General features: G+C 39.4%; 1 protein-coding gene across 1 annotated transcript in view; it reads left to right on the forward strand.

The window, feature by feature from the left end:
• The first annotated feature begins 4,741 nt into the window (after positions 1 to 4,741).
• The window catches only part of LOC138050692 (scavenger receptor cysteine-rich domain-containing group B protein-like), a 36,269-nt gene continuing 16,010 nt past the window's right edge, over positions 4,742 to 25,000 (forward strand). Inside the window, exons 1-3 of the mRNA XM_068896996.1 lie at positions 4,742 to 4,825; positions 15,348 to 15,421; positions 17,585 to 17,902. Of these exons, the coding sequence (XP_068753097.1) occupies positions 15,355 to 15,421; positions 17,585 to 17,902 (385 nt within the window). The 5' untranslated portion in view covers positions 4,742 to 4,825; positions 15,348 to 15,354. The remainder of the gene's footprint in view (positions 4,826 to 15,347; positions 15,422 to 17,584; positions 17,903 to 25,000) is intronic.

A 25,000-nucleotide genomic window follows, 5' to 3' on the forward strand; every position in this document is an offset into this window, starting at 1 on the left:
GTAGGTATATGCCACGTTTCAGTGAGTTTTAATACCCGGGGGCAATTTAGTTTCTTGGCTACAGTATCAGGGCGCATTGGAATTTTAGAGGGATCATATATCTGGGTGCATGAGGGCTCGCTGGATGTAATTGCTAAGGTCTTCTACCAAAAACTGCAAAAGACAAGGCACACTCTACATAAAACAACATATTAAGCTACTCGACTCATCCAGAAAAGAAAAAAGCAACAACAAGAGGTATGTGCAACTTGAAATATTAAGCAAACAAGTTTTAAATTTTGTCGAGAAAAATTACTTTCAACGTTAGATGGAGACCTCAGTGGAAAGTTCAGTCACCTAATTTCGGCAACCTGAAAAGAAAGGATACAAAGTTAGAAATGTGATTTTAAGAAAGTATACGCAATGGTTTTTCTAGTTCCCAGTATTTCTCCTTTCTGAATCGTGAAACAAAATGATGTTTTTTATGAGAGAAGAGGAGATCGATGTATATTTATTTCTCGTTACTGGGTTGCCATACCCAGTCGGAATCTGCGTTTCATTTGTTGGTTTAATTTTATTTATTTTGTTGTCGTCTTTTTTCGTTTTTGTTTTTTCCGTGCCGGTAAAAGTCTTGCCTGTAACTCCCCTGCTAAGTGGTGTGTTTGTGCATAGAGCCATGTGCGCGTATTTTCTTAGGATCGAGAGGGTAGTGGGAAATGCGTAGATTTCTCTGGTGGACACAGTAGAATGATTAACTTAACCGGCAATGGCATCAAAAGTCATTGAAACGCGCATGGCGTATTAAGACATGTTTAAACAAAATATACCTATATGGAGGTCAAGAATTTAACGTCAAGACAGGCGGTGAAACATAAAGATCTGGAAACTTAAAAGTGACCAGTATGGACTTCGACAGCAATCTTTAGCCCGTCGAGCCGAAATCAAAGTGAGCTGTACTTCTAATATTTCGCCAAGTTGGTGTTATGTACAACACTGAAACCCAAATGGAAATTTCTCAGGTAACGTAGGGGTTCAACAAAGACAGAGAAGGAATCGAACACCTTAAGTGGATCTGTGATCTCCGTTGTGTCTCACAGTGTTTACTAAAGTCGCATCTAAGTTGTCTGGCAAGTAACGTTTATTTTGTACTCAACTCTGCAAAGGTAAAAAAAAAAAAAAAAAATGGAAATGTGACAGTGAAAAATTATTTGAATAAAAGCTTGTTGTCTCTTTTGTGCTTTACTATTTACAGTCAAGGTTCTTTCGAAGAGGGTTTGATGTGAACTGTCAGAAAATTATTTGATTGTATATGCACTGTGACACCGATTGTGTGGCTCGTTTGCACGCACGCAATTGAAATAGGAAGGGTTTTTTGCCTCTAATAGCAAATATGTTGTTTGTTTCAATAAATTTTTCGCTGGAAAAAGATTTTTGTGAGATTTCCATGTTTTGTGAAATTTTGTCATATTGTGTAATTTTCGAGCGTAACTAATGTGCATAAGTGTGTTGAAATATGATAAGGGCGGATTTTTGTTGTACGTAGTGCACTGTAAGCAGCGCATAAGTTACAAAAATAGACAGGTCTGTTGAAAGCGTGCCTGAGTTTCAACAAAATGAGCGCCAAAATCGGCAAAAACTGTAACGCTGATGAATAATAAAGTGCCTGCTATTCCCAAAAGGATTGAATTACCTGGTGATAAATAACCTCGTCTTGGAGAGTAAATTTTTGACTTTGCAGAAACAATGGTCAAATTCAAGAGTTGGGCGATTGCGATCTTTGTGTTGAATTCGCACATCTATTGTCAAATTTTTAAAAAGGGGTTTTTGCCTCTAATAGCAAATATGCTGTTTTTGTTTCAAAAAGGGGTCCCTTCATGAATTCATCATGTTTTGTATTATGCGAGCTTAACTGGATAGTTTTTATGGCAATAGTAAGGGATTTTCGTGTCAAAATGAGGTTGGCGTCTTTCTGTTGTGTTAACGTCCTTAATTAAATATAGTCTGCCTCGTGAGGTTGTATTTATCGTCTACCGTAAACTTGATTTCCACTCTCCTAAGTATGTCATTATACTAAAACAATTATTCACCTTAGGCTCGGCTTTGTCTCAGTTTTCATTGACCGTCTCGCCTTTGGCAAATAATTGTTAAATATTACTACTATAATTGTTAAAAGACAGTCGCATTATTAATCAAAGGCTATACGTTGCATCATTTCCAAAAACGTACATTATCATTTCCAAAGTTTGAGAATCAAGAACTTTTTTAGGGATTCCGTGAACCCTAGTATGCCGTCATTTTTCCTACACGGCACTTTACTGGTAGGTATATGCCACGTTTCAGTGAGTTTTAATACCCGGGGGCAATTTAGTTTCTTGGCTACAGTATCACGGCGCATTGGAATTTCAGAGGGATCATATATCTGGGCGCATGAGGGCGCACTGGATGTAATTGCTAAGGTCTTCTACCAAAAACTGCAAAAGACAAGGCACACTCTACATAAAACAATATCAGCTACTTGACTCATCCAGAAAAGAAAAAAGCAACAACAAGAGGTATGTGCAACTTGAAATATTTAGCAAACAAGTTTTAAATTTTGTCGAGAAAAATTACTTTCAACGTTAGATGGAGACCTCAGTGGAAAGTTCAGTCACCTAATTTCGTCAACCTGAAAAGAAAGGATACAAAGTTAGAAATGTGATTTTAAGAAAGTATACGCAATGGTTTTTCTAGTTCCCAGTATTTCTCCTTTCTGAATCGTGAAACAAAATGATGTTTTTTATGAGAGAAGAGGAGATCGATGTATATTTATTTCTCGTTACTGGGTTGCCATACCCAGTCGGAATCTGCGTTTCATTTGTTGGTTTAATTTTATTTATTTTGTTTTCGTCTTTTTTTGTTTTTGTTTTTTTCCGTGCCGGTAATAGTCTTGCTTGTAACTCCCCTGCTAAGTGGTGTGTTTGTGCATAGAGCCATGTGCGCGTATTTTTTTAGGATCGAGACAGTAGTGGTAAATGCGTAGATTTCTCTGGTGGACACAGTAGAATGATTAACTTAACCGGCAATGGCGTCAAAAGTCATTGAAACGCGCATGGCGTATTAAGACATGTTTAAACAAAATATACCTATATGGAGGTCAAGAATTTAACGTCAAGACAGGCGGTGAAACATAAAGATCTGGAAACTTAAAAGTGACCAGTATGGACTTCGACAGCAATCTTTAGCCCGTCGAGCCGAAATCAAAGTGAGCTGTACTTCTAATATTTCGCCAAGTTGGTGTTATGTACAACACTGAAACCCAAATGGAAATTTCTCAGGTAACTTATGGGTTCAACAAAGACAGAGAAGGAATCGAACACCTTAAGTGGATCTGTGATCTCCTTTGTGTTTCACAGTGTTTACTGAAGTCGCATCTAAGTTGTCTGGCAAGTAACGTTTATTTTGTACTCAACTCTGCAAAGGTAAAAAAAAAAAAAAATGGAAATGTGACAGTGAAAAATTATTTGAATAAAAGCTTGTTGTCTCTTTTGTGCTTTACTATTTACAGTCAAGGTTCTTTCGAAGAGGGTTTGATGTGAACTGTCAGAAAATTATTTGATTGTATATGCACTGTGACACCGATTGTGTGGCTCGTTTGCACGCACGCAATTGAAATAGGAAGGGTTTTTTGCCTCTAATAGCAAATATGTTGTTTGTTTCAATAAATTTTTCGCTGGAAAAGATTTTTGTGAGATTTCCATGTTTTGTGAAATTTTGTCATATTGTGTAATTTTCGAGCGTAACAAATGTGCATAAGTATGTTGAAATATGATAACGGAGGATTTTTGTTATACGTAGTGCACTATAAGCAGCGCTTAAGTCACAAAAATAAACAGGTCTGTTGAAAGTGTGCCTGAGTTTCAACAAAATGAGCGCCAAAGTCGGCAAAAACTGTGACGCTGTTGATTTATAAAGTGGCTGCTTTTCCCAATAGTATGGAATTTACTGGTGATAAATTTCCTCTTCTTGGAGTGTAATTTTTTGACTTTGCAGAAGCAATGGCCAACTTCAAGAGTTGGGCGATTGCGATCTTTGTGTTGAATTCGCACATCTATTGTCAAATTTTTAAAAAGGGGTTTTTGCCTCTAATAGCAAATATGCTGTTTTTGTTTCAAAAAGGGGTCCCTTCATGAATTCATCATGTTTTGTATTATGCGAGCTTAACTGGATAGTTTTTATGGCAATAGTAAGGGATTTTCGTGTCCAAATGAGGTGTGCGTTGTTCTGTTGTGTTAACGTCCTTAATTAAATATAGTCTGCCTCGTGAGGTTGTATTTATCGTCTACCGTAAACTTGATTTCCACTCTCCTAAGTATGTCATTATACTAAAACAATTATTCACCTTAGGCTCGGCTTTGTCTCAGTTTTCATTGACCGTCTCGCCTTTGGCAAATAATTGTTAAATATTACTATTATAATTGTTAAAAGACAGTCGCATTATTAATCGAAGGCTATACGTTGCATCATTTCCAAAAACGTACATTATCATTTCCAAACTTTGAGAATGAGGAACTTTTTTAGGGATTCCGTGAACCCTAGTATGCCGTCATTTTTCCTACACGGCACTTTACTGGTAGGTATATGCCACGTTTCAGTGAGTTTTAATACCCGGGGGCAATTTAGTTTCTTGGCTACAGTATCAGGGCGCATTGGAATTTCAGAGGGATCATATATCTGGGCGCATGAGAGCGCACTGGATGTAATTGCTAAGGTCTTCTACCAAAAACTGCAAAAGACAAGGCACACTCTACATAAAACAACATATTAAGCTACTCGACTCATCCAGAAAAGAAAAAAGCAACAACAAGAGGTATGTGCAACTTGAAATATTAAGCAAACAAGTTTTAAATTTTGTCGAGAAAAATTACTTTCAACGTTAGATGGAGACCTCAGTGGACAGCTCAGTCGCCTAATTTCGGCAACCTGAAAAGAAAGGATACAAAGTTAGAAAGGTGAATAGATTTTGAGATAAGTATACGCAGTGGTTTTTTTAGTTCCCAGTATTTCTCCTTTTTGAATCCTGAAACAAAATGATGTTTTTTCTGAGAGAAGAGGAGATCGATGTGTACTTATTTCTTGTTACTGGGTTGCCATACCCAGTCGGAATCTGCGTTTCATTTGTTGGTTTAATTTTATTTATTTTGTTGTCGTCTTTTTTCGTTTTTGTTTTTTCCGTGCCGGTAAAAGTCTTGCCTGTCACTCACTCCCCTGCTAAGTGGTGTGTTTGAGCATAGAGCCATGTGCCCGTATTTTTTTAGAATCGAGACGGTAGTGGGAAATGCGTAGACTTCTCTGGTGGACACAGTAGAATGATTAACTTAACCGGCAATGGCGTCGAAAGTCATTGTAACGCGCATGGCGTTTTAGTACATCTTTAAACAAAATATACCTATATGGAGCTCAAGAATGGAACGTCAAGACAGGCGGTGAAACATAAAGATCTGGAATCTTAAGAGTGAGGAGTATGGACTTCGACAGCAATCTTTCGCCCGTCGAGTCGAAATCAAAGTCAGCTGTACTTCTAATATTTCGCCAAGGTGGTGTTATGTACAACACTGAAACCAAATGGAAATGACAGAGAAGGAATCGAACACCTTAAGTGGATCTGTGATCTCCGTTGTGTCTCACAGTGTTTACTAAAGTCGCATCTAAGTTGTCTGGCAAGTAACGTTTATTTTGTACTCAACTCTGCAAAGGTAAAAAAAAAAATGGAAATGTGACAGTGAAAAATTATTTGAATAAAAGCTTGTTGTCTCTTTTGTGCTTTACTATTTACGGTCAAGGTTCTTTCGAAAAGGGTTTGATGTGAACTGTCAGAAAATTATTTGATTGTATATGCACTGTGACACCGATTGTGTGGCTCGTTTGCATGCACGCAATTGAAATAGGAAGGGTTTTTTGCCTCTAATAGCAAATATGTTGTTTGTTTCAGTAAATTTTTCGCTGGAAAAGATTTTTGTGAGATTTCCATGTTTTGTGAAATTTTGTCATATTGTGTAATTTTGGAGTGTAACAAATTTGCATAAGTGTGTTGAAATATGATAAGGGAGAATTTTTGTTATACGTAGTGCACTGTAAGCAGCGCATAAGTCACAAAAATAAACAGGTCTGTTGAAAGCGTGCCTGAGTTTCAACAAAATGAGCGCCAAAATCGGCAAAAAATTGTGACGCTGATGAATAATAAAGTGGCTGCTATTTCCAAAACGATGGAATTACCTGATGATAAATAACCTCGTCCTGGAGAGTAAATTTTGGACTTTGCAGAAACAATGGTCAAACTGAAGAGTTAGGCGATTGTGATCTTTGTGTTGAATTCGCACATCTATTTTCAAACTTTATAACACTTGAAAGAAAAAGAAAACTAACAAAAACAAAAACGCGGTATCTTGCGATCAGTTGACTCAGATGCTTTACTGTTTCTCGAGTAAACATGTCGCCGTAACTTGATCACGGCGCCCGCTGAATTCGATATCACTTTCGATTTTGCGATTTATTTGTGCAGCCAAAAGTAAAATAATAAAATTGAAAGTAGCAAAACTCTCCCAAAATGTTTGTCACTGATCGTAACTTTTTATATTCGTGGTTCAAAATTAATGTTGTTTTCATGTCGTAAATTTTATTGCTGATGGCAAAATATTTTATTCTCGATCGACCGTCTTGGAAACTTTCTTCTGCTCTTCCTAAAAACTGTGTATCAATATTTATTTACTTTTGCATCAATATTTGTTTTGCATAAAGCAAGCTAACAAAATCTGTACCTTGCTTAGTTTGCATTTGTTAGCGTTAAAATAGAATTTTCGATCCAATGCTTCTGTTATACGAAGGGGTATATTTTTTAGGTCACCCATCCTGATACTAACGCCACCGGACAGGGATTAACTTCAGTGAACTTTAGTATTACAAAGCTGTCAGATGCTCAGAGGGCAAGCTTAAACTTGTGGTGAAAAGAAGTTGTGAGGGAACTGGAAAATGATCAACATGTCAGCCCAGAAGCCAATGTTTCTCGATTCCCTTTTATTTTCTTCAATATTTCTGGGTTCAGTACTTTGCTAGTAACCGCATGTCTTCTCAGGGGGCTATTTACCCAAGACTTCTACCATGGTACTACAATGATATACAATACCAAAACAATATCGTGCACTGTTAGAGCTACATATTACGCAAAGACAACTTAAATCTTCTAGCAGACAACACTCAGCTCAGTTGACAATATGGAATAAATCGCTGTGTTACTTCAGTACCACACGTAAGCAATGCGTGGCTATTTGTTTTTAAAGATGACAGGAATTCAATCAATCAATCAATCAATCAATCAATCAATTTATTAAAGTCATAGCGTGGGATTGAGGTTGCCCTCAGTATCCGAGCCAGAGGATCATGTATAAAACGCATGACAAAAGCAGAACTAAAAAATAAAAGTAACCACAAATAAAATATCAAAATTAAGTAAGAGTTACATACAAAAAATTATAAACAATTGTTATCTAACTATAATAGACTAGATAATATTTAGTTGTAAATATATACTCATCAAGCCTAAAATTGTCACATAAACATTAAAAACAATTTACGATTGGCAATAATTACATAGACAACTAGTCATACATACATACATACATACCTTATTGACTTTCCCCAAGGGGCTTTTCAAAGACAATATTAACACAAATATATTCCTATTTACAATTAAAAGATAAAAGATAAAATTTTAAAAATTGTTAAAATATATAAGTATTAAATTACAGTTCTTTAAGTAATTTGGTCCTCAGGTGATTTTTAAAAACAGTGACTGAATCACACAGTTTAAGATTGTAATCTAAAGAGTTCCATAAATTAACTATTCTATAATAAAAGGTTCTTTGGCCGCTAGCGGTTTTAAAAAGTGGAATGTTCAACAATTGAGAGTTTCTGGTGCTACGACCGCTCACCTCGGCTCGCTTTAAAAATTTTGAAGACAGATATTCAGGGGCGTGGCCCGTCATACATTTAAAGGCCATTATAGCGCTTCGGTAATATAACTGGTTTGCCACAGGTAGCCAATTGAGCTCTTTACGAATAGGCGTAATATGGTCATATTTACGCGCGCCGCTCACAATGCGGCAGGCGAAGTTTTGCACAGCCTGCAGTTTGTTAATATTACACTTCGACGTGTTTGCCCATACATTGGAACAATAAAATAATTTACTAAAAACTAAAGAGTTGATAATCGTCAGGAGTGTACGTTTGTCAAAAACATGCTTGACGCGGTTTATTTGGCCGAGGCAGGACATGCAAGAAGAAGCCGTTTTAATTATGTGTTCATCGTAGGTTAAATTAGAATCCAAAATCACACCCAGGTCTTTAGCAGTGTCTGAAGGCATGATGTCCTTTCCCATAAAGGGAAGGGAATGAAATTGCAATTTTGCACGCATTTGCCTGCTGCCAAATTTGCTCGGATTAAGTAACAAGAGGTTATTGGAGCACCATTCTCCTATTTTAAACAGATCGTCTTTCAAATCAGTAATTGCATCCAGGTTGTCTTTTAGTTGAAAGGAAGTAATGAGTTTCGTATCATCTACGTAACTCTGGGTGCTGCATTTCTGTGGTATCGAGGAAAGATCATTCGTATATATGCTAAATAGTACTGGCCCCAAAATACTCCCTTGAGGTACACCACTGGTCACAGGCCTTAAATTAGTCCTTAAATTTAAAAGATTAATAGACTCCAAATTTTTGTGAAATGCATTTAAATTGGGTGACTGTTTAAGATATGTAGGTAACTTGTTCCATAAGTGAGTAATCTTATAAGTAAAAGAGTTATGGAAATACTGGTTGTTATAGGAGGGCTGAACCAGGTTACATCCACCTCCCCTTAAGTTATAATGTGAAACACGAAACTCAAAGAAGTCAGAAATATAACTAGGTCCATTTCCCTTGATACATTTATATAGTAATGAAAGTGATTGTTCATATCTTCTAAATTCCAAAGAATTCATTCCCGCTATTGACAGTATAGAATTATAATCTACGTCGTTTCCGACATTTAAAAGAACCTTCAATGCATAATAATTAGCAGCTTCAAGTTTATTAGCTAGGGTTTTGTTTATTCCTAATAAAAGTGGACTGCAGTATTCCAGATGGGGTAAAATATAACACTTGTATAAAATCAGTGCAACATCAGGAGGTACCAGTCTCTTCAATCGCCTCAAAGCTCCAATTTTAGCATAGACCTTCTTTAAGATGGCAGATACGTAGGCCTTGAAAGAGAGTTTATTATCAATGTGAATTTTCTAATTAATAGGCCGATAGCCAGGTTTTTAACCTCAGAAAAGGATCTGTTTCGTCGTATAAACGTGTGAACCAAAGGGCCTCTGCTGGTATGACTTCTGGGTGACCCCCGACTTGAAAAAATTGCCTGAACCACTGGACGTACCACAGTCAACCCAGTGTACGCTCTTGGAGCGTCTAGCTCTTAATAAGGCGAGGTGAAAAACAATGTTGTATCTTAAACTAAATTGTAGGAGCATGGGCCAACAAAAGAGAAGCACCGACAAATTCCAAAGTGATGCCTTAGCAGAGATATGTCCAGGTTTGCATGCAACTGCGAAAATTGCGAATTTTGCGAAAAATCGGAACAAAAATCGTAAAAACCTGAAAAGGTAGGGAAAACAAGTCGCCGACAAGACTCGCGATTTAAGCGATTTTAACGATTTTTGCAAAAAATCGCAAAGATAAGAGAGTGCAAACTTTATTCTGGAACAAAATATCGTGGTGTCATATTTGAGCAAATGTAAAAACTGCGTAGAATTGTGTCCCGGTTTGCACGCAGCTGCGAAAATTGCGAGTTTTGCGAAAAATCGCAAAAAAATCATAAAAAAACTGAAAAGACACAGAAGACAAGCGTTTCGGTGTGGGGGTTGGGGGGGGGGGGGAGGGGACATGAAGACTTTTAATGTTTTGGCTACGCGAAAAGTGGGGTGAGACAAGAAGGAAACGCTTGCAGATTAAAAGCCGCCCACTTGACCGGTCATGCATGTCACTGGCTGTCATAAATTGACCAAGGAAATGTTTTGTCTTCCCTAATAGCGAAAATGGACTTTGTGCAAGAGAAGCTAAAACAATTTGACAAGAAAAATAACGATAATATTGACCAATATTTGAAAACAGAGACTTTTCCCGAAGCCGGCCTCCAAGTCCAACTATGGAAATGCTATCAAAAAAATGTCCCGCGACGATAGATTTTAATGTTTGGTAATGCAAATATTCTAAATGCTGAGTACAAAAGTACTTTTAATAAATGTCAGAGTACCTGAAATCCGAAGAATGTTGTTATCCAACAAGCCCGCCGAAGTTACTGCGTTTTCCAAGACAATTTTCTGTTTGGTGGTTTAACACCTTGTTCTTGACGCTTGTGATTTCAAGGAAGTGATGTTAAAATTAAAGGAACAGCTACAAAGAGTGTGTCGCACTTGCTTCCGCAGTAATGTCATGGCTCTGGCGAAATCCCAAAGCGCCGGCATTAAAAATACACTACAGGAGCTCCACAGCGGTGCAAAACACAAAGATCTCGTGACATTGAATCATGCAGGGATGGCGCAGTGGTGAGAGCACTCGCCTCCCACCAATGTGGCCCAGGCGCGATTCCTCGACTCGGCGTCATATGTGGGTTGAGTTTGTTTGTTCTCTACTCTGCACCGAGAGGTTTTCTCCGGGTACTCCGGTTTCCCCTCTCCTCAAAAACCAACATTTGACTTGTTGTGTTAATTGTTAATTTCACTTTACAGTAGTCCCAATTAGTGCTCCAGCGCTAAATCTACTAGACACTTAAATAAAGTTCCTTTCCTTTCCTTTCCAGCGGATGGGCCGAAATCCCCGTTAAAGGCTTCCTTGATTTGATCGTTCTCAATACTTTTGACTAACAATTAAATTAATAGGCACGCATTGTTTTTCGTAGGAAATGGGGCTTTTCCCAAAACCAGTAGGAAGAACAGCAAGCAAATTTCCCCCTTGGACGAGCTGTTTAATAAATCGAAATTTGTTCTACTTCTTTTAAGGTGATTCCCTTGTTTTGCATCGCGCATCCGTCATACTGTGCATGACATTACGACTTCGGAGATGGCGGGGTTTCACACCGGGCATCTGAAGAGAGGCAAGAAAGGCCGTTTTTGCTGTTCAAGTGCTTTTAAGTGCAATCATGATAACTCTGCTCGGTTAAGAAGGTGTTGTTTTGAAACTCGCCCCAGTCCTTTCGCGGAAAATGATCATTTTGAATCCGAAATTGCCCCTTTACCATCCATCACGTTGCGAAGAAACAAGCACGGTGACCCACCATTTTAAATGGTTTTATTTACTCGTAATAGGTGCACGGAAAACATATTTTAAGGAGAAAAAAAAGTTGGATAGTAGAAAGTCTAGTACTTACCTATAAATGACGTGAAACTGCATTTGGAACCTGACACTGAGCTCAAGGTGATTACTGTAGCGGTCCAAATCGCTTACATTTCTTTACAAGATTGAGCAATTTGAAATCACTTTACTTAAAGATCATAGCCCGGACAAACATGCAGGTTCAAGTTTTCAGTAATATTCAGTAGCTTTTGCTACATAACAACAATTCTTCCGGTTGAGCTAGTTTCGTACGCTTCTTGCGAAATTCCGTAAAAAAAAAAAACACTTAGAATAAAGAGCATACAGCGCGAAAACAAGCACGGTGACCCCATCTTTTAACTGCATTTTTTAAATGTTCTGTGTATGAATATCAATTGTGCCTAGTTTGAAAAAAGTTTGGATAGTACATCATTTTCATGGGAATTACCTTAAGCCACCGCTAAATCCTTTATCGACAAAGGAGCAAACTGCTGGATGTAACATTTCTTTAAAAGAAGAGCTCTTCGCTATTTAGATGAAGGGGGTAGCTTCTAAAGAAACTGTGGTGCTGCGTCGATAGGGGAGTAGTACACAAAAATTTGGTTTAGATTGACTTTTGATGAAAATTGTCGTTCCATGTTTCCTTGCACGTTAGTTCTACTGGTGTGCGACCTGGTGGTCAGGCATAATGAAAGCATCCATTATTTTTACATGAGGAACTGAGGTCCCAATACAAAAATCCGAGCCAATAAGATACCCCGTTCTTGGGCCAACAGGAGTTTTCAAAATGGAGGGGTTTCTCCGCAACCGTTTCCTTTTCCTCTCCTCCCCTCCCCCCTCCAATTTTTTTTTGCACTCATCCTATTCTCGTGCGGCCAGAAAAATAAACTCGCTTCTCGCCCGCTGGAAACGATTGCTACGCAGGCTACAAGACTCGCGATTTTGAGAAATTTTAACAATATTGCCAATTTTGCGAAATATCGCGAAGATAAGAGGGAGCGAACTTCATTCTGGAACAAAATATTGTGGTGTCATGTTTGAGCAAATGTAAAAACTGCGTAGAATTAAATTGCATCTGTTGTGAAGATTTTTTTGCCTGAATTATAATCATGTTTGGTAACCTGTATTACCTCTCAAAAGTAAAAAAAATTAACAGAGGAGAATGAGCTTCTATGAAATAAAAGTTGTTTATTTTAAGGCAAGCCAGCAGTTTGTAGGCATTTGCTTATAGAACGAGCCCAGTTGATATGTACTCATCATCATGGTTATGCCTTTGTCAAACCCGATAATTCTCCTAGTCACAAGTAACAGGAATTCGCTGCAAGCTCATCATTGACAGCTCTGTTGTGACTCGATACAACGTGGGCAAACATCACGAAAATGTGGTTTCTTGTGGGAGCTTTTTCAAGCTTATCTCTTTACAGCTCTATTGTGACTTAGAGCCCTGTCTTATCTCCAATTGAAGAAATTTCCCAATTTTCGATTCACTGTAAAAAGTGAGTAGTACTTGAAGCTTCTTTGGTGAAGATTTTATACTGTTTATTAATTAACATCTGTATATAGTTTGTAGCCTGTTGGTTTTGAACGAGTCCAGTACAGAAGTACATGCATTGGCTATGCATTACTTAAATGCGATATGTTAGCGATTTTCGCAAATTTTGCAAACATTGCCAAAATCCTGATTCTAGTCAGAGACTTGTCTTCTCTATCTCTTAAGCTCTTACGACTTTTCAGAAAAAATTGCAAATTTTCCAGCTGCGTGCAAATCTGGACATAAGTGATCGTCACAACTTTACCCTTTTTAGATGTTAGCGTTTCCATCATCAAGCTTTCTAAAGCTTTTAGACAGCGAAGTAACTCACCAACTAAAGCCTTTCAGTGACATCATTCTTTATTCATTGGCAATAAGAGAAACGTTTCTGTTTTTTTTTTTTTGCCGTTAACAATTAAAAATACTCTCCGGTATTCATTGTGCAATTCCCTTTTTTTAACCTGAACGGTTTTAAAATACTGTCCGGCATTAATTGTGAATCATCGTGCAACGTTGTCGCGTATCCACTGATTCCATTGCGTATCCGTCTGTCTGCGTATAAGTTAGAACATTACCTAGAGTATGGGTGGTATTTTCCATTGCGTATCCGCCTATATGCGTATTCACTTCAGAATATACTTAGATCACTAGGAGTTAGTGCTGCGAGCTAGGGCACCCAATAAACACGACAACAAAGACAACAAGGCTTTATTTTCTAGACCATACATGTACAAAAATTGATTACACATAGACCGATTGCATAAATGGCGGCCAAAAATGTATTCTCTTGTTTATGTGCTAATTAGCCTCACTAGCCTCGCTCTCGAACGACATTTCTATTGTATTTTGTCCATGCAAACGAGGCTAGTGAGTCTAATTAGCACATAAACAAAAAAATACGTTTTTGGCGGCCATTTATGCAATCGGTCTATAACATGAGAATTTTATTCCATAAAGCTCATTTGTACAAATCTATACGCTTTATTTTCACACGTGAAAAAAGCCTATACAGCCAATCAGAATGGCGTACAGCTTTTTCACGTGTGGAAGTATAACCAATCAACGATATGGTAAAGGCCTTTTCAAGACAATCACTCGCGCATCTCGTGCAAATCATACATCGTTATTGAATTAAATTAAATTTGCATTGGGTTCTATTGTTAGTGAGTTTCTGTTTCTAATTTGAGTTCAGAAAGCTATTTCAATGAAAATTGTCGTCTTATGTGTAATAAACAGCTCACGACATAGAAAATGCTTTGTACGGGGTTGTATTCACTCGTTGTTTGTGTCAAAAACCCTCACTCGCTCGTACCTCCCTCGTTCCGGTTTTTGACACAAACAACTCATGAATAAAACCCCGTACGCCGCACTTTTTATGACGTAAACTATATGTAGAGTTCTAAAGTTATTTAAGACTAGTAGTAATCTCGGAAGGTTGAAGTGCGGTCGACAGTCGCTTTGGGAACAAAGGAGAAGGAGAGAGAAGGAAACAATATCTTATAGGACCTAAGTTTGAGGATATGAGCATGTACTTCTAGAGATCGCTAATGTGACAGGAATGAAATACTTTGCCTTTGTCTGGACTCTCAATCATAAGTAAACTGGTGCGTCCTGTTTGATTTAGGAATGTAAGTTGTGGTCAAAATAAGTTCGCACTTGAGCTATGAAGACCCAGTTGGGACCTAAACTTTGGTGGCTTCATTGCTCAGTTGGTCGAGCCTTGCACCATCATCACTGAGGTCATGGGTTCGAATCCCGTTGACGTCACCTGTTTTTTTCAGTGGTCTATGTTGTCGGTCAAATTCGTTCTCAGGTTGAATACGTTTTTACCTAGGTTAAATTGGTGATCCTCATTTTACCTAGGTTGAATATTAAAGCAGCTATCAAACCCCAAAAAGGATTGAAAACACCTGTACCCTCCCTTGAGCACCGCTTTACGCATCTCAACATGCGTCATCTTATCGGTTTCTGTATTCATACACTAATCAACAGAACAACATAGTACTATGCACTTACCGGTACTCGAAGTCAGACTCTCTCCAAATCTGTACTCCTGTATCTTCACCATTTCACTAGAACGACGCCGGAACATGCTCAACCCAACACAGTTCTTTTCATTATTCACTTTTGTATAATAAGTCAATTGATATCCATGGATAATAACCAAAACTAATCCTAACCTGATCCTAATTTTTCTCAAAGCTTAATTTAAGCTCCAAAAATTAATCTTCAATTCACCTGAGTGAGTATTCAATAGAGGTAAAATGAGGATCACCAATTTAAAAGCTACAGTAGTTCAAAACGGATTCAACCTGAGAACGGATTTTACCGGCAACATCATCTATTGGAGACAGTTGCAATGTGATGGGCAAAACATTTATTGAGATTGTCCATAAAGAAGTTCATGCCCTATAATTTTTCATCGATGACGCATTTTTACGCATTTTTCCATCAGAGAAACTATGAATGTGCAGCAGTGGTTTGTTCTTTTGTCTGTGGTGGGACTTGTCCAGTCATCCCCTCCGGAAGGTAATACTGTCTCTTGATTTTTTCAAATAAACGTATGAAAGTTTTGTGAGTGGATAAATAACATTATAAAGTGGTGGGGTGATATAAATTCAGCTTGGAAGGCGGCCATCAAAAGAGATTGTCAACGGACCTCACAGGGCTAGGACGAACTGAACTGAACTGAGCTGTTGAAACGTTTAACCTCCTTTATTGCTAGCTGTGGACTTAAAGTCATGTTTGATCTTTGTCTGCACTGATTTGAAATCAGTTGCTCATAACGCACTTTCTTCATTATATTTCTCAGCCGGATGTATTAAATATGTCTGCATTTGAAACCTTTTTGCTTCAATATTCTATCAAGCTTTTAACCAAAATTCTCTTGATTGTCACAACTATAATTTTTTTTTTGTCAATCCAAGTGGTAGTACTACCGTCTGTATCATTAATGAAGTAATTAGTTGACTAATTTATTTATATACCTATTAATCATATATCGAGGCACATCCATTGGAGCCATGGCCAGAAATCTCGGACATCAGTGAGAGTTGCTAAAATTTAACCTGCCAACGGTGAAAGCTGCCTTTTTTGTACTCTTATTGGTCAAGAGAAATCATGGGATTCACGCAATTCGCAACCGCACCGTGACCACATAACCAAGATTTGGGGTACTAATTGGGAGAGATCGATCGTCTTTTTCGTGAATTTAAACTATAGGTCTGTGGCAGATTTTTGCTGAAAATCGAAGGCAAGGAGACGCACGGTAGATAATAAACGTTTGACGTACAAAAGGAGAAAATGAAATAGGGCGCGAAAGCAGGGAAGTTGCTGTTTGGAAAGGCAAAAAACCCACGAAAAACATCCAAAATGCTATTATCAAAATAATGGCCTGGAAGCTAGAAACCAGGAATACCGAGCTGAATAAAAAAAAACAACATGGCTGATCAAAGGAACGAGGAGGAGAAATATGATTTCAGTGGATGATTTCGTGCAGAATTTTGCAGAAATATCATGTTTCATTGTACAGAATATATGGAAATTTGCTTCAAAACAAGTTTTAAAACCGCATCGGCTTTTAAGTCCCGAAAAATGTGATTTACAGGATCAGAAAGTATGGCTTTTATAGATTAAAAATCGCAGTGAACAAAGTTGATACACTCTGACAGTTTTGGCAGAAACATGTTTAGCGAAAGCGGGTGAAGCTATTTTCGTTCCGCCGCCATACTGTTGCCAGGAATATACTTGAAAACCGCAACGACGACAGCTTCGAAGCCCACGATTTTCTATGGATATTATAGATTTCGTTTTGCGCTACCATATGGATTCACACTACGACTGTGAAAATGCCAATATCTTGTACCCAATAAAAAAGAGATTCAAAATCTCGATTCCAAATATTTTTAAAAAAAAATTAACCAATCATTTGACAAAAAAATTCGACAAGACGTAGGTGAGACAGTTTTTTTCGGCAGCGCACTTAACATTTTTTGTCAAATGATTGGTAAATTCTTTTGGAAAAATATTTGGAATCGAAATTTTGAATCGCTTTTTTATTGGGTACAAGATATTGGCATTTTCACAGTCGTAGTATTCACAGTGAACAATTTTTCTTGGCATTGGATTAAGGAGGTAAGCGGGATTTTTAATCTGTTTTCATAGTTAAGTCTCTGCAGTTTGGCACGTTTTTGGTCTCGTTGGCTGTATCAACTGAGCGTGCGTGTCCGAGATTTCTGGCCATGCCCCTGGCGAACAATAATTGAACGAGATGGGGATAAGTGCTTATGAAATATTCTGCTTCGGTGTACAATAGTTTTCAAACTTTCACAACATTTATCTATAGCGTCTGCCCTGTTTAAGACCGAAAGTATTGAAGATTTCAACTGCCTCTTCACCTACAACTGTCAACATTGACTTCAGTTGTCGAGCATAGCGAAGATATCGATGACGTCTCCTATTGATATTAATGTGCCAACCAGAGCCTTATTGAATGCCAAAACAAAGGGTTCTTTTTTTTCGGTCGTTGGCGTCAATGTTTGTAAACAGATATCTTCCCCATTGTACTTGCGAGAGTTTCTTGTCGATCCCTCTCGCATTGAGATAAAGCCTTAACTGCTAAGTCCATTGTTTTTGTGACTGCTGATTATTAAGGTACAAATAGCCTCTTGTTTGCAACTGTTTTACTCGCAGAGGGAAGCACAAGGCTAGTTGGAGGAGGTAGGAAAGGCGAAGGACGAGTCGAAATATATCACAATGGCGCCTGGGGAACAGTTTGCGATGATTCCTGGGATATGAAAGATGCTCAAGTTGTTTGTCGCCAACAAGGATTCCTCTCTGCTGTCTCTGCTCCAGGTTACGCTCGTTTTGGGCAAGGTAGCGGTAACATATGGCTGGACGAGGTCGACTGCAAGGGATCAGAGCAATCCTTAAAAGACTGTTCGAGCAATGGGTGGGGTGTTCAAAACTGTAGACACTCTGAAGATGCGTCAGTCGTGTGTGCAGGTGAAGGTAAGTTTGAGAAAAAATGAATCCTTTCTTGTCAGGCCTCGCTTTTTCACTTGAGATCATTTGCTTCACGTGTCGCTTGTCGCAACGAAAATTAGGTTGTAAGATTGTTACACTTTCTCTTAATCTTTTAAGCGGTGATGTATTTACATAATTTTATGAGTTAAGCGGTTTGTAATGAGGCAAAATTTCATGTAAGTTAATGCACTAGTCAGTTGAAACCCTCAGACCCGGGACAGATAGGGGGGTTTGACAAAGGCCCTTATCAAATCATACCAAAACCTCCAGCCAGTAGTGAAAATCTTGAGATCAAATTCCCCTTTCCCTGGGAACAAATTGGCAAGGGATTAAAAAACAACAACAACAACAAACAAACAAACAAAACAAAACAAAAAGAAACCGTTCATATTGACTTGATCAGGAACAAAATATACTTTAATAAGGCAATAGTTTTCTTTTAATACATTTGATCAAAACTTGCTGCGGATTATTAAATTTTGCAAAAATATGAATTTCACATTGCAACAGAGCATTTCTGAACAGTTATAGCTTTGAAAATGTTAAACAGCACATTCAGTGCAAAGTCACTTTCCACCTGGTGCATCCACAAGTCCCACGCATTCGAAATGGAACCACTCTATAGGGCAGCCAGGATTATCACAAGCAATCATATTACCAGACTCTGGACCACCACGAAGACACCAGAACTCATTCCCAGCAGTGGCTACCTTATCACTGGACTTCTGTCTGGCTGACTTCTGTTTGTAGCCGCAGTTTTACAAGCACCAGGTTGTCGTCGCTTCTTTACAGAATCAAGATGTGTTACTCACATTTCAACGTCTTCAGTACTCAGAAGGGTTTGCTTTGCAAGTTCTTCTACATCTTCTGAGTTCAAGTGTCGGTTCTCCTTTCGAGCTTTCTCAAAGCTTTTCTTGATGGCAGTACTAGGAGAGTAAGTATGAGGTGCGGATAAATCGCTGCTGTCTGTGGCTAAAACCTTTTCCAGACACATAAAGTGCCCCGTGCAAAACCCATTGCAATTCTTACATTCCTTAGATCCCCAAGGTCGCTTTGGATCTGGCACTGGTAAAGGCAGGAACTGAGCACTGGGTCCGCCAGTGTACCACACAAACTTGTTACGAGTTCGAATGTTTTGAGGACGGGTAGCTTGCAAACTAAACTGAAAGCAGGGTTGTCGGAACAACAGCAAGAAGATTTATTCCAAAGTGAACGTAGTTTCCATGAAGTAAAACTCTTAACAACACTTACTCGATAAACTTAAACGGACTCCGCCAACTTGACTAAACACTGCTTCTGTCATACTTGACTAAACACGGCTAACGCCAATTCTCTTCGCTTGTGAAAAACTAGTTAAAAACTCCGTTTGGACTCGTCTACTTATATACTCTCACAATAAGCTTCTAGAAGTTTCTAAAACTGTAAACAATCTAATTATAGAAAGATTACAAAACACACCGATTTAGAAACGCTTACGCACGAACCTAAAAATAAACAAACTACTCCTCTGGTATTGTTATCTGCCAATATCCCTTACTAAGGTCGATTTTTGAGGAGAAATTGTCTTCGCTAAGCTTCTCAGACAAATGTTCAGCAGTTGGCATAGGCTCGGGATCAAACACAGTTTATTTAATTTCCGATGATCAACGCACACGCGATTTGTGTTGTATTTTTTCTTCACTACTACCACAGGTGACGCATACGGAGAACCGGACTCTCTAATAACTCCCATTTTGATCATGTCGGCAACATCTTTTCTCAGTGATTCCCTGATGCTATAAGGTAGTGCATAAGGTCTTGATCTAACCGGCTCTTCTAAAATGAGTTTACTATGATGCTGAACGAGGTCTGTGGCACCTGGTGCTTCAGTAAACAAATTCGTAAACTGTTTAGCCAGATCCGTAAATTCATTCCGGTGCTCATCCGTCAGATTTGATCCAGTTTTAACATCCTCGATCGATTCCTTGGCTACATATCCACCAAGCTCTAAAAAATCAACTTTTTTCCCTCTGCTTCATCAGCTTTAGCTGCACAGTCGACAGCATCGTCTACACACGTGGCGCCTACTCCACCAGCTATTGCACCTTCGGCTCTAGTCTCCTCTTGCTCAAAGTACTTTTTAAGTAGGCTAGCGTGGTAGACTTTCCTTGCCTTTTACTTTCACTTTGTAGTCATTGAGACCTACCACAGAACTAACTTCAAAGGAACCCTTCCACTGCATAAGTATCTTGTTATGGTCGGTAGGTAGCAGCACAAGCACTTTCTCATGTGACTGGAACTTCCTAACTTTAGACTTGCGGTCGTAATAGTGCTTTCCTTTCTGCTGGGCTTTCTCCAGTTCACTATGGGCGAGTTTAAGGGTATCTTCTAACTTCTCTCGTAATTCAAAAACGTACTGGTAACTGTTCTTTGCCTCAGGCTCCTCAACTTCTTTCGTCCACAGCTGTTTGAGTATAGCCATTGGTCCTCTGACAGCTCTTCCATATAACAGCTAAAACGGTGAAAAACCAGTGGACTCTTAGGGAAATTCACGATAAGCAAACAACAGCGGGTTTATATAGCGATGCCACTCTCTTGGCTGCTCACTACACAGTCTCTTCAGCATAGACTTCATCGTTCTATTGAACTTCTCCGTCAAACCGTTACACATCGGGTGATAGGGTGTTGTTGTAAGCTGTTTAATGCCTAGTAGTCGGGTTACTTCTCTCATGCAGTCAGAAACAAACTGCGTACCCAGATCACTCAGGATTTCTTCGGGTACTCCTAAACGGCTTAAGATATCTACCAAAGCCTCTGCTACAGTCTCGGTGTCAATGTTCTTTAGTGGCACAGCCTCAGGGTGTCGAGTCGAAAAATGTACTAGTGTCAATATATATCTGTGTCCTTCTTAACTCGGGGGACTGATAGGACCAACAAGATCTATTACTACTCTCTTAAAGGGCTTGTCTATCAGCGGCATCTTTTTCAATGGTACCTTTGGCACTGATCCTTTACTTACGGTCTTCTAACAAACGTCACAGGACTTGCAAAGTCGAGTTACGTCACCTTGGATTCCAGGCCAATTAAATGAACTCTGGATCTTGTCTGTTGTTTTCTTGATGCCCATGTGACCGCCCATGATCGATCCGTGAGCTACTTCCATTATGGGGCGTCTCAACCTCTCAGGTACCATAACTTGTTTAAGCAGTTTACCACCATTCACGTAAGGATGCTTGTACAGGTGGTACAGTACTCCAGATTTTTCTTCAAAGGAAATCTCCGCCTGACCCTTTACTAGCACACCGTCTCGATCCCAGTACTTATGCAGACTCTCATCTTCACGCTGCATCTGCTTGAGCTTCTCTCTATCCACAATAGGGTTTTCACGGGTACTAGGCACCCTCAAGGTCGTGCGTTCATCCTTTTTCTTAGCTTGACTTTGGGTAGTTACTGCACAAGCCTCTTGCCAACTGGGGTCTGGATTCTGTGCGTCCCTTGCATCACGTACATTACCAATAATTAGGTCGTAGATAGGATCTGAAAGGCACTGCGCTTCTACATAAACTTTAAGATAAGGCGTATCAACATAAATTCTTGCTATAGGCACCTTCCTCGCTGTGTTGTCAATAAGCAACATGACGTTAAAAACTCCGGTGATGTGATCCTCGTCGACAAGGTCCTTCTTGACTACAACTCCACTGCAACCGGTATCTCTTAAAACGTCGACAGTCTTCTCTCCAACTCTGCCCTTTACAACAGGTATCTTACTTCTTACTCTAGTTAAGGGTTCAACACAGGCATTGCTTAGCAACGGGACTTTCTTGCCACAAGCTAACAGAAGCTGATCATTTTGAATACACGACTTGACTTCCTCTGGGGTAGCGTTAAGATCTGGTGACAGCCAGCACTAACTTGACCACTTTGCACAGGGTTACCCTCTTTACCTTGGCATCCTGACTTCCGTCCACCTGATCGACAGTTCCTCGCCTCATGACCTTGCTTGCCAGATAGGAAACACTTTCTTGCTAGAGTTGGGCAGTTAATTGCTTTATGCTTCTTGTTCGCAGATCTAAACATGCGTTTTCCATGTGCTTCCAAATATTAATCGGCGATCTTCGCTATCTAGTCAAGCGTCTCCGGGGCTCTTTCACGAAGGTGAACAGCTAACTCTTTTGGACAAGAGTCAATAAGCTGTTCTTCCACAATTAGATCTTTCAGGCCTTCAAAAGAGCGTTCAGTGTGCGACAGTTCCAACCAACGCAACAAGTATCTCTCCAGTCGCTCTATAAACTGTTCTGGGCTCTCATCAACTTCCAGCTTTGATGCTGTAAATGTACGGCGATAACCATCCTCCGTAAGGTCATATCTCTTTATCAAAGCTAGCTTTACTCGGTCATAATCTTGGGCTGCTTCCTCGGATAACCACAAATAAACTTCTAGCGCCCGTCCAGGGAGAAGAGCACTAAGTTTCGAAGCTCATCCTGTCTTCTCCAATTTAGCTGTAGCCACAAATCCTTCAAATCTTTGAAGATACGCGTCAAGGTCATCTTTGCCATCAATAAAAGCGGGGAGTTTCGGTGCTTTAGCCCTGTCCACTCTGTCTGCAGGACGCCCGTCAGCACTCGCCGCCGCCGAACGTGCAATTTCCAACTCGTGCTCTCTTTTTGCCGCTTCAATAGCCTCTTTCTGTTTCAACAGCTCGGCTTCCATCTCTAATTTTCTTAGCTGGCGTTCTTGTCGCCTAGTTTCTTTCTCTTCGTCTCCTCTTCTGCGCCTTTCCTCCTTCTCTTCCTCTTCCTTTCTTTTATCCTCCTCAAGAATTCGACGTCTCTCTTCCTTTTCTTCTTCTAATTGTCTCCTTTTTTCCCTTTCTTCCAATTAGCTGCGTTTCTCTTCTTTTTCTTCCTCCAGTTGTCTGCGTTTCTCTTCTTTTTCTTCCTCCAATTGTCTGCCTTTTTCTTCTTCTTTCTTGTTCTAACTTTTGTTGCTCCCTCACAAACTCGAGAAGCTTTTCTCCTTCCAATCCGAATTCTTTCCCCATCTGCAAAAGCTCTTCCATTTCCATAGCAGTATTTCACAGCAAAAGCACAATATACTCTCTTGTACAGTTCTTCTTACTTAAGTTGTAACTCCTTCTTGAACTGTCCTTTCCTGGTTTCTGTAGTCGACAAACAATTCCTCTCCCGGACAGGCCCCCAATGTTACGAGTTCGAATGTTTTGAGGACGGGTAGCTTGCAAACTAAACTGAAAGCAGGGTTGTCGGAACAACAGCAAGAAGATTTATTCCAAAGTGAACGTAGTTTCCATGAAGTAAAACTCTTAACAACACTTACTCGATAAACTTACACAGCCTCCGCCAACTTGAATAAACACTGCTTCTGTCACACTTGACTAAACACGGCTAACGCTAACTCTCTTCGCTTATGAAAAACTAGTTAAAAACTCCGTTTGGACTCGTCTACTTATATCCTCTCACAATAAGCTTCTAGAACTTTCTAAAACAGTAAACAATCTAATTATAGAAAGATTACAAAACACACCGATTTAGAAACGCTTACGAACGAACCTAAAAATAAACAAACTATGAACTCTCGCGAAGCTTCTAGAAAGTAACGCTAGTCACGCAATGCTATATTTCGTAACAAAACTCATCTGTGGGTCTTCCTCTCTGGCAAATGGGATGATTGCACTCCGCTTCATAAAAACAAGCTCAAAGTGCAAAGACATATTCACTGGGTAAGTTTTTCACCATGTGTCGCTCGCGTAGGCTCCAAATTTCTTTGAAGTGGCGGTACTGGTCTGGCTTCTTCTCCTTGAGCTCTTCCTTTGCCGATTTTGTACCTCGCAGAAATACCAGCATCTCTGTTCGCTCTTGTTTCATTTTTTGCTGCTTGCTGAACATTTGCACCCCTGTACATCTTGATGACAGATGAACCGATTGGTATTTCAAAAATCTGGTTTTATCAACGGAGTTGATAATGTAAATTGGCTACCGTACAGAGATTCTAAAAGCTGACGTTTCGCGCGTTAGCCCTTCGTCAAAGCGAATCGAGGAATTGTGGGTTACGTGTAGTTTTTATAGTAGAGTAGGAGCTACACTATTGGTGGTAACATGGCAACGTGAAAAATAGGAATATATTAGTTAAATGAAAAGCGTTCGTTTATACCGTACGGTGGCCAATTTACATTATCAACTCCGTTGATAAAACCAGATTTTTGTATACTACTTCTCCACCAACGCAGCACCACAGTTTCTTTAGAAACTACCCCCTTCATTCAAATGGTATTTCATTTACTCTGTCCAAATAAACCTGTAGTGCAGCTTCCATGTTTTCTAGCAGTCTTTCTTGGAATATTCTTCCTGATTCGGTCTCTGCAGATCCACACAAAGTAAAAGGTATAAACAGATTGGCGTGAGCACGGCCAACAACACCATTCTATGACTCTACAAGATTAAAACAGCTTGCACCACTGTTTCTTGTTGTGACTTGGGTGAATTCTCTTCCTTCAATAAGATGCCATTCAGACCATCGAAACTGTACCTCCAAGTGACTGGGGCCCTCATCGGCGCCTCCATCAACTCTAATGTAATCAATGGTCTTCCCTTGAAAACACACATCTATTTCCGGTTTCTCTTTCAAACTGTACAAGTCAGCAAGATGCTGGGTGGCTGTTTTCTCGTGTGGGGCACCAGGTGCTTTTACCACCCCAACAGACCCTTGACCTAGTGTGTTTTCCGTCTTCATAAATAGATAAGACGATGTGTGAAGTAGACCTCCATGCTTCCTTTCATAGTCAGAATGTGATGTGAGTTCTGGCTTCCCTTCCAAGCAAACAGTTTTATGGTTCTTATGTTTGTAAGTGCTGTCGAAAACCTGCTTGATCGTCTCTATTTAAAATCATTTTATCGGAGCCACTTTGAACTGTGAAGCATATCAAGGCCTTTGTAAAAGCAGTATGACCAGTGGCTATCAGGATTAAATTTGACATCAAAACCTTTACGAGCTCTTCTGCAAATTATTGCTGCAACACCCTTAAAACGCTGAGCAGAAATTCTTCTCCTGTTTCTCACCGAACACAGTTGTACAACAGTACCATAGGAT

The sequence above is a fragment of the Montipora capricornis genome, chromosome 6 (genome assembly GCF_036669925.1).
Source record: "Montipora capricornis isolate CH-2021 chromosome 6, ASM3666992v2, whole genome shotgun sequence".
Classification (NCBI taxonomy): domain Eukaryota; kingdom Metazoa; phylum Cnidaria; class Anthozoa; order Scleractinia; family Acroporidae; genus Montipora; species Montipora capricornis.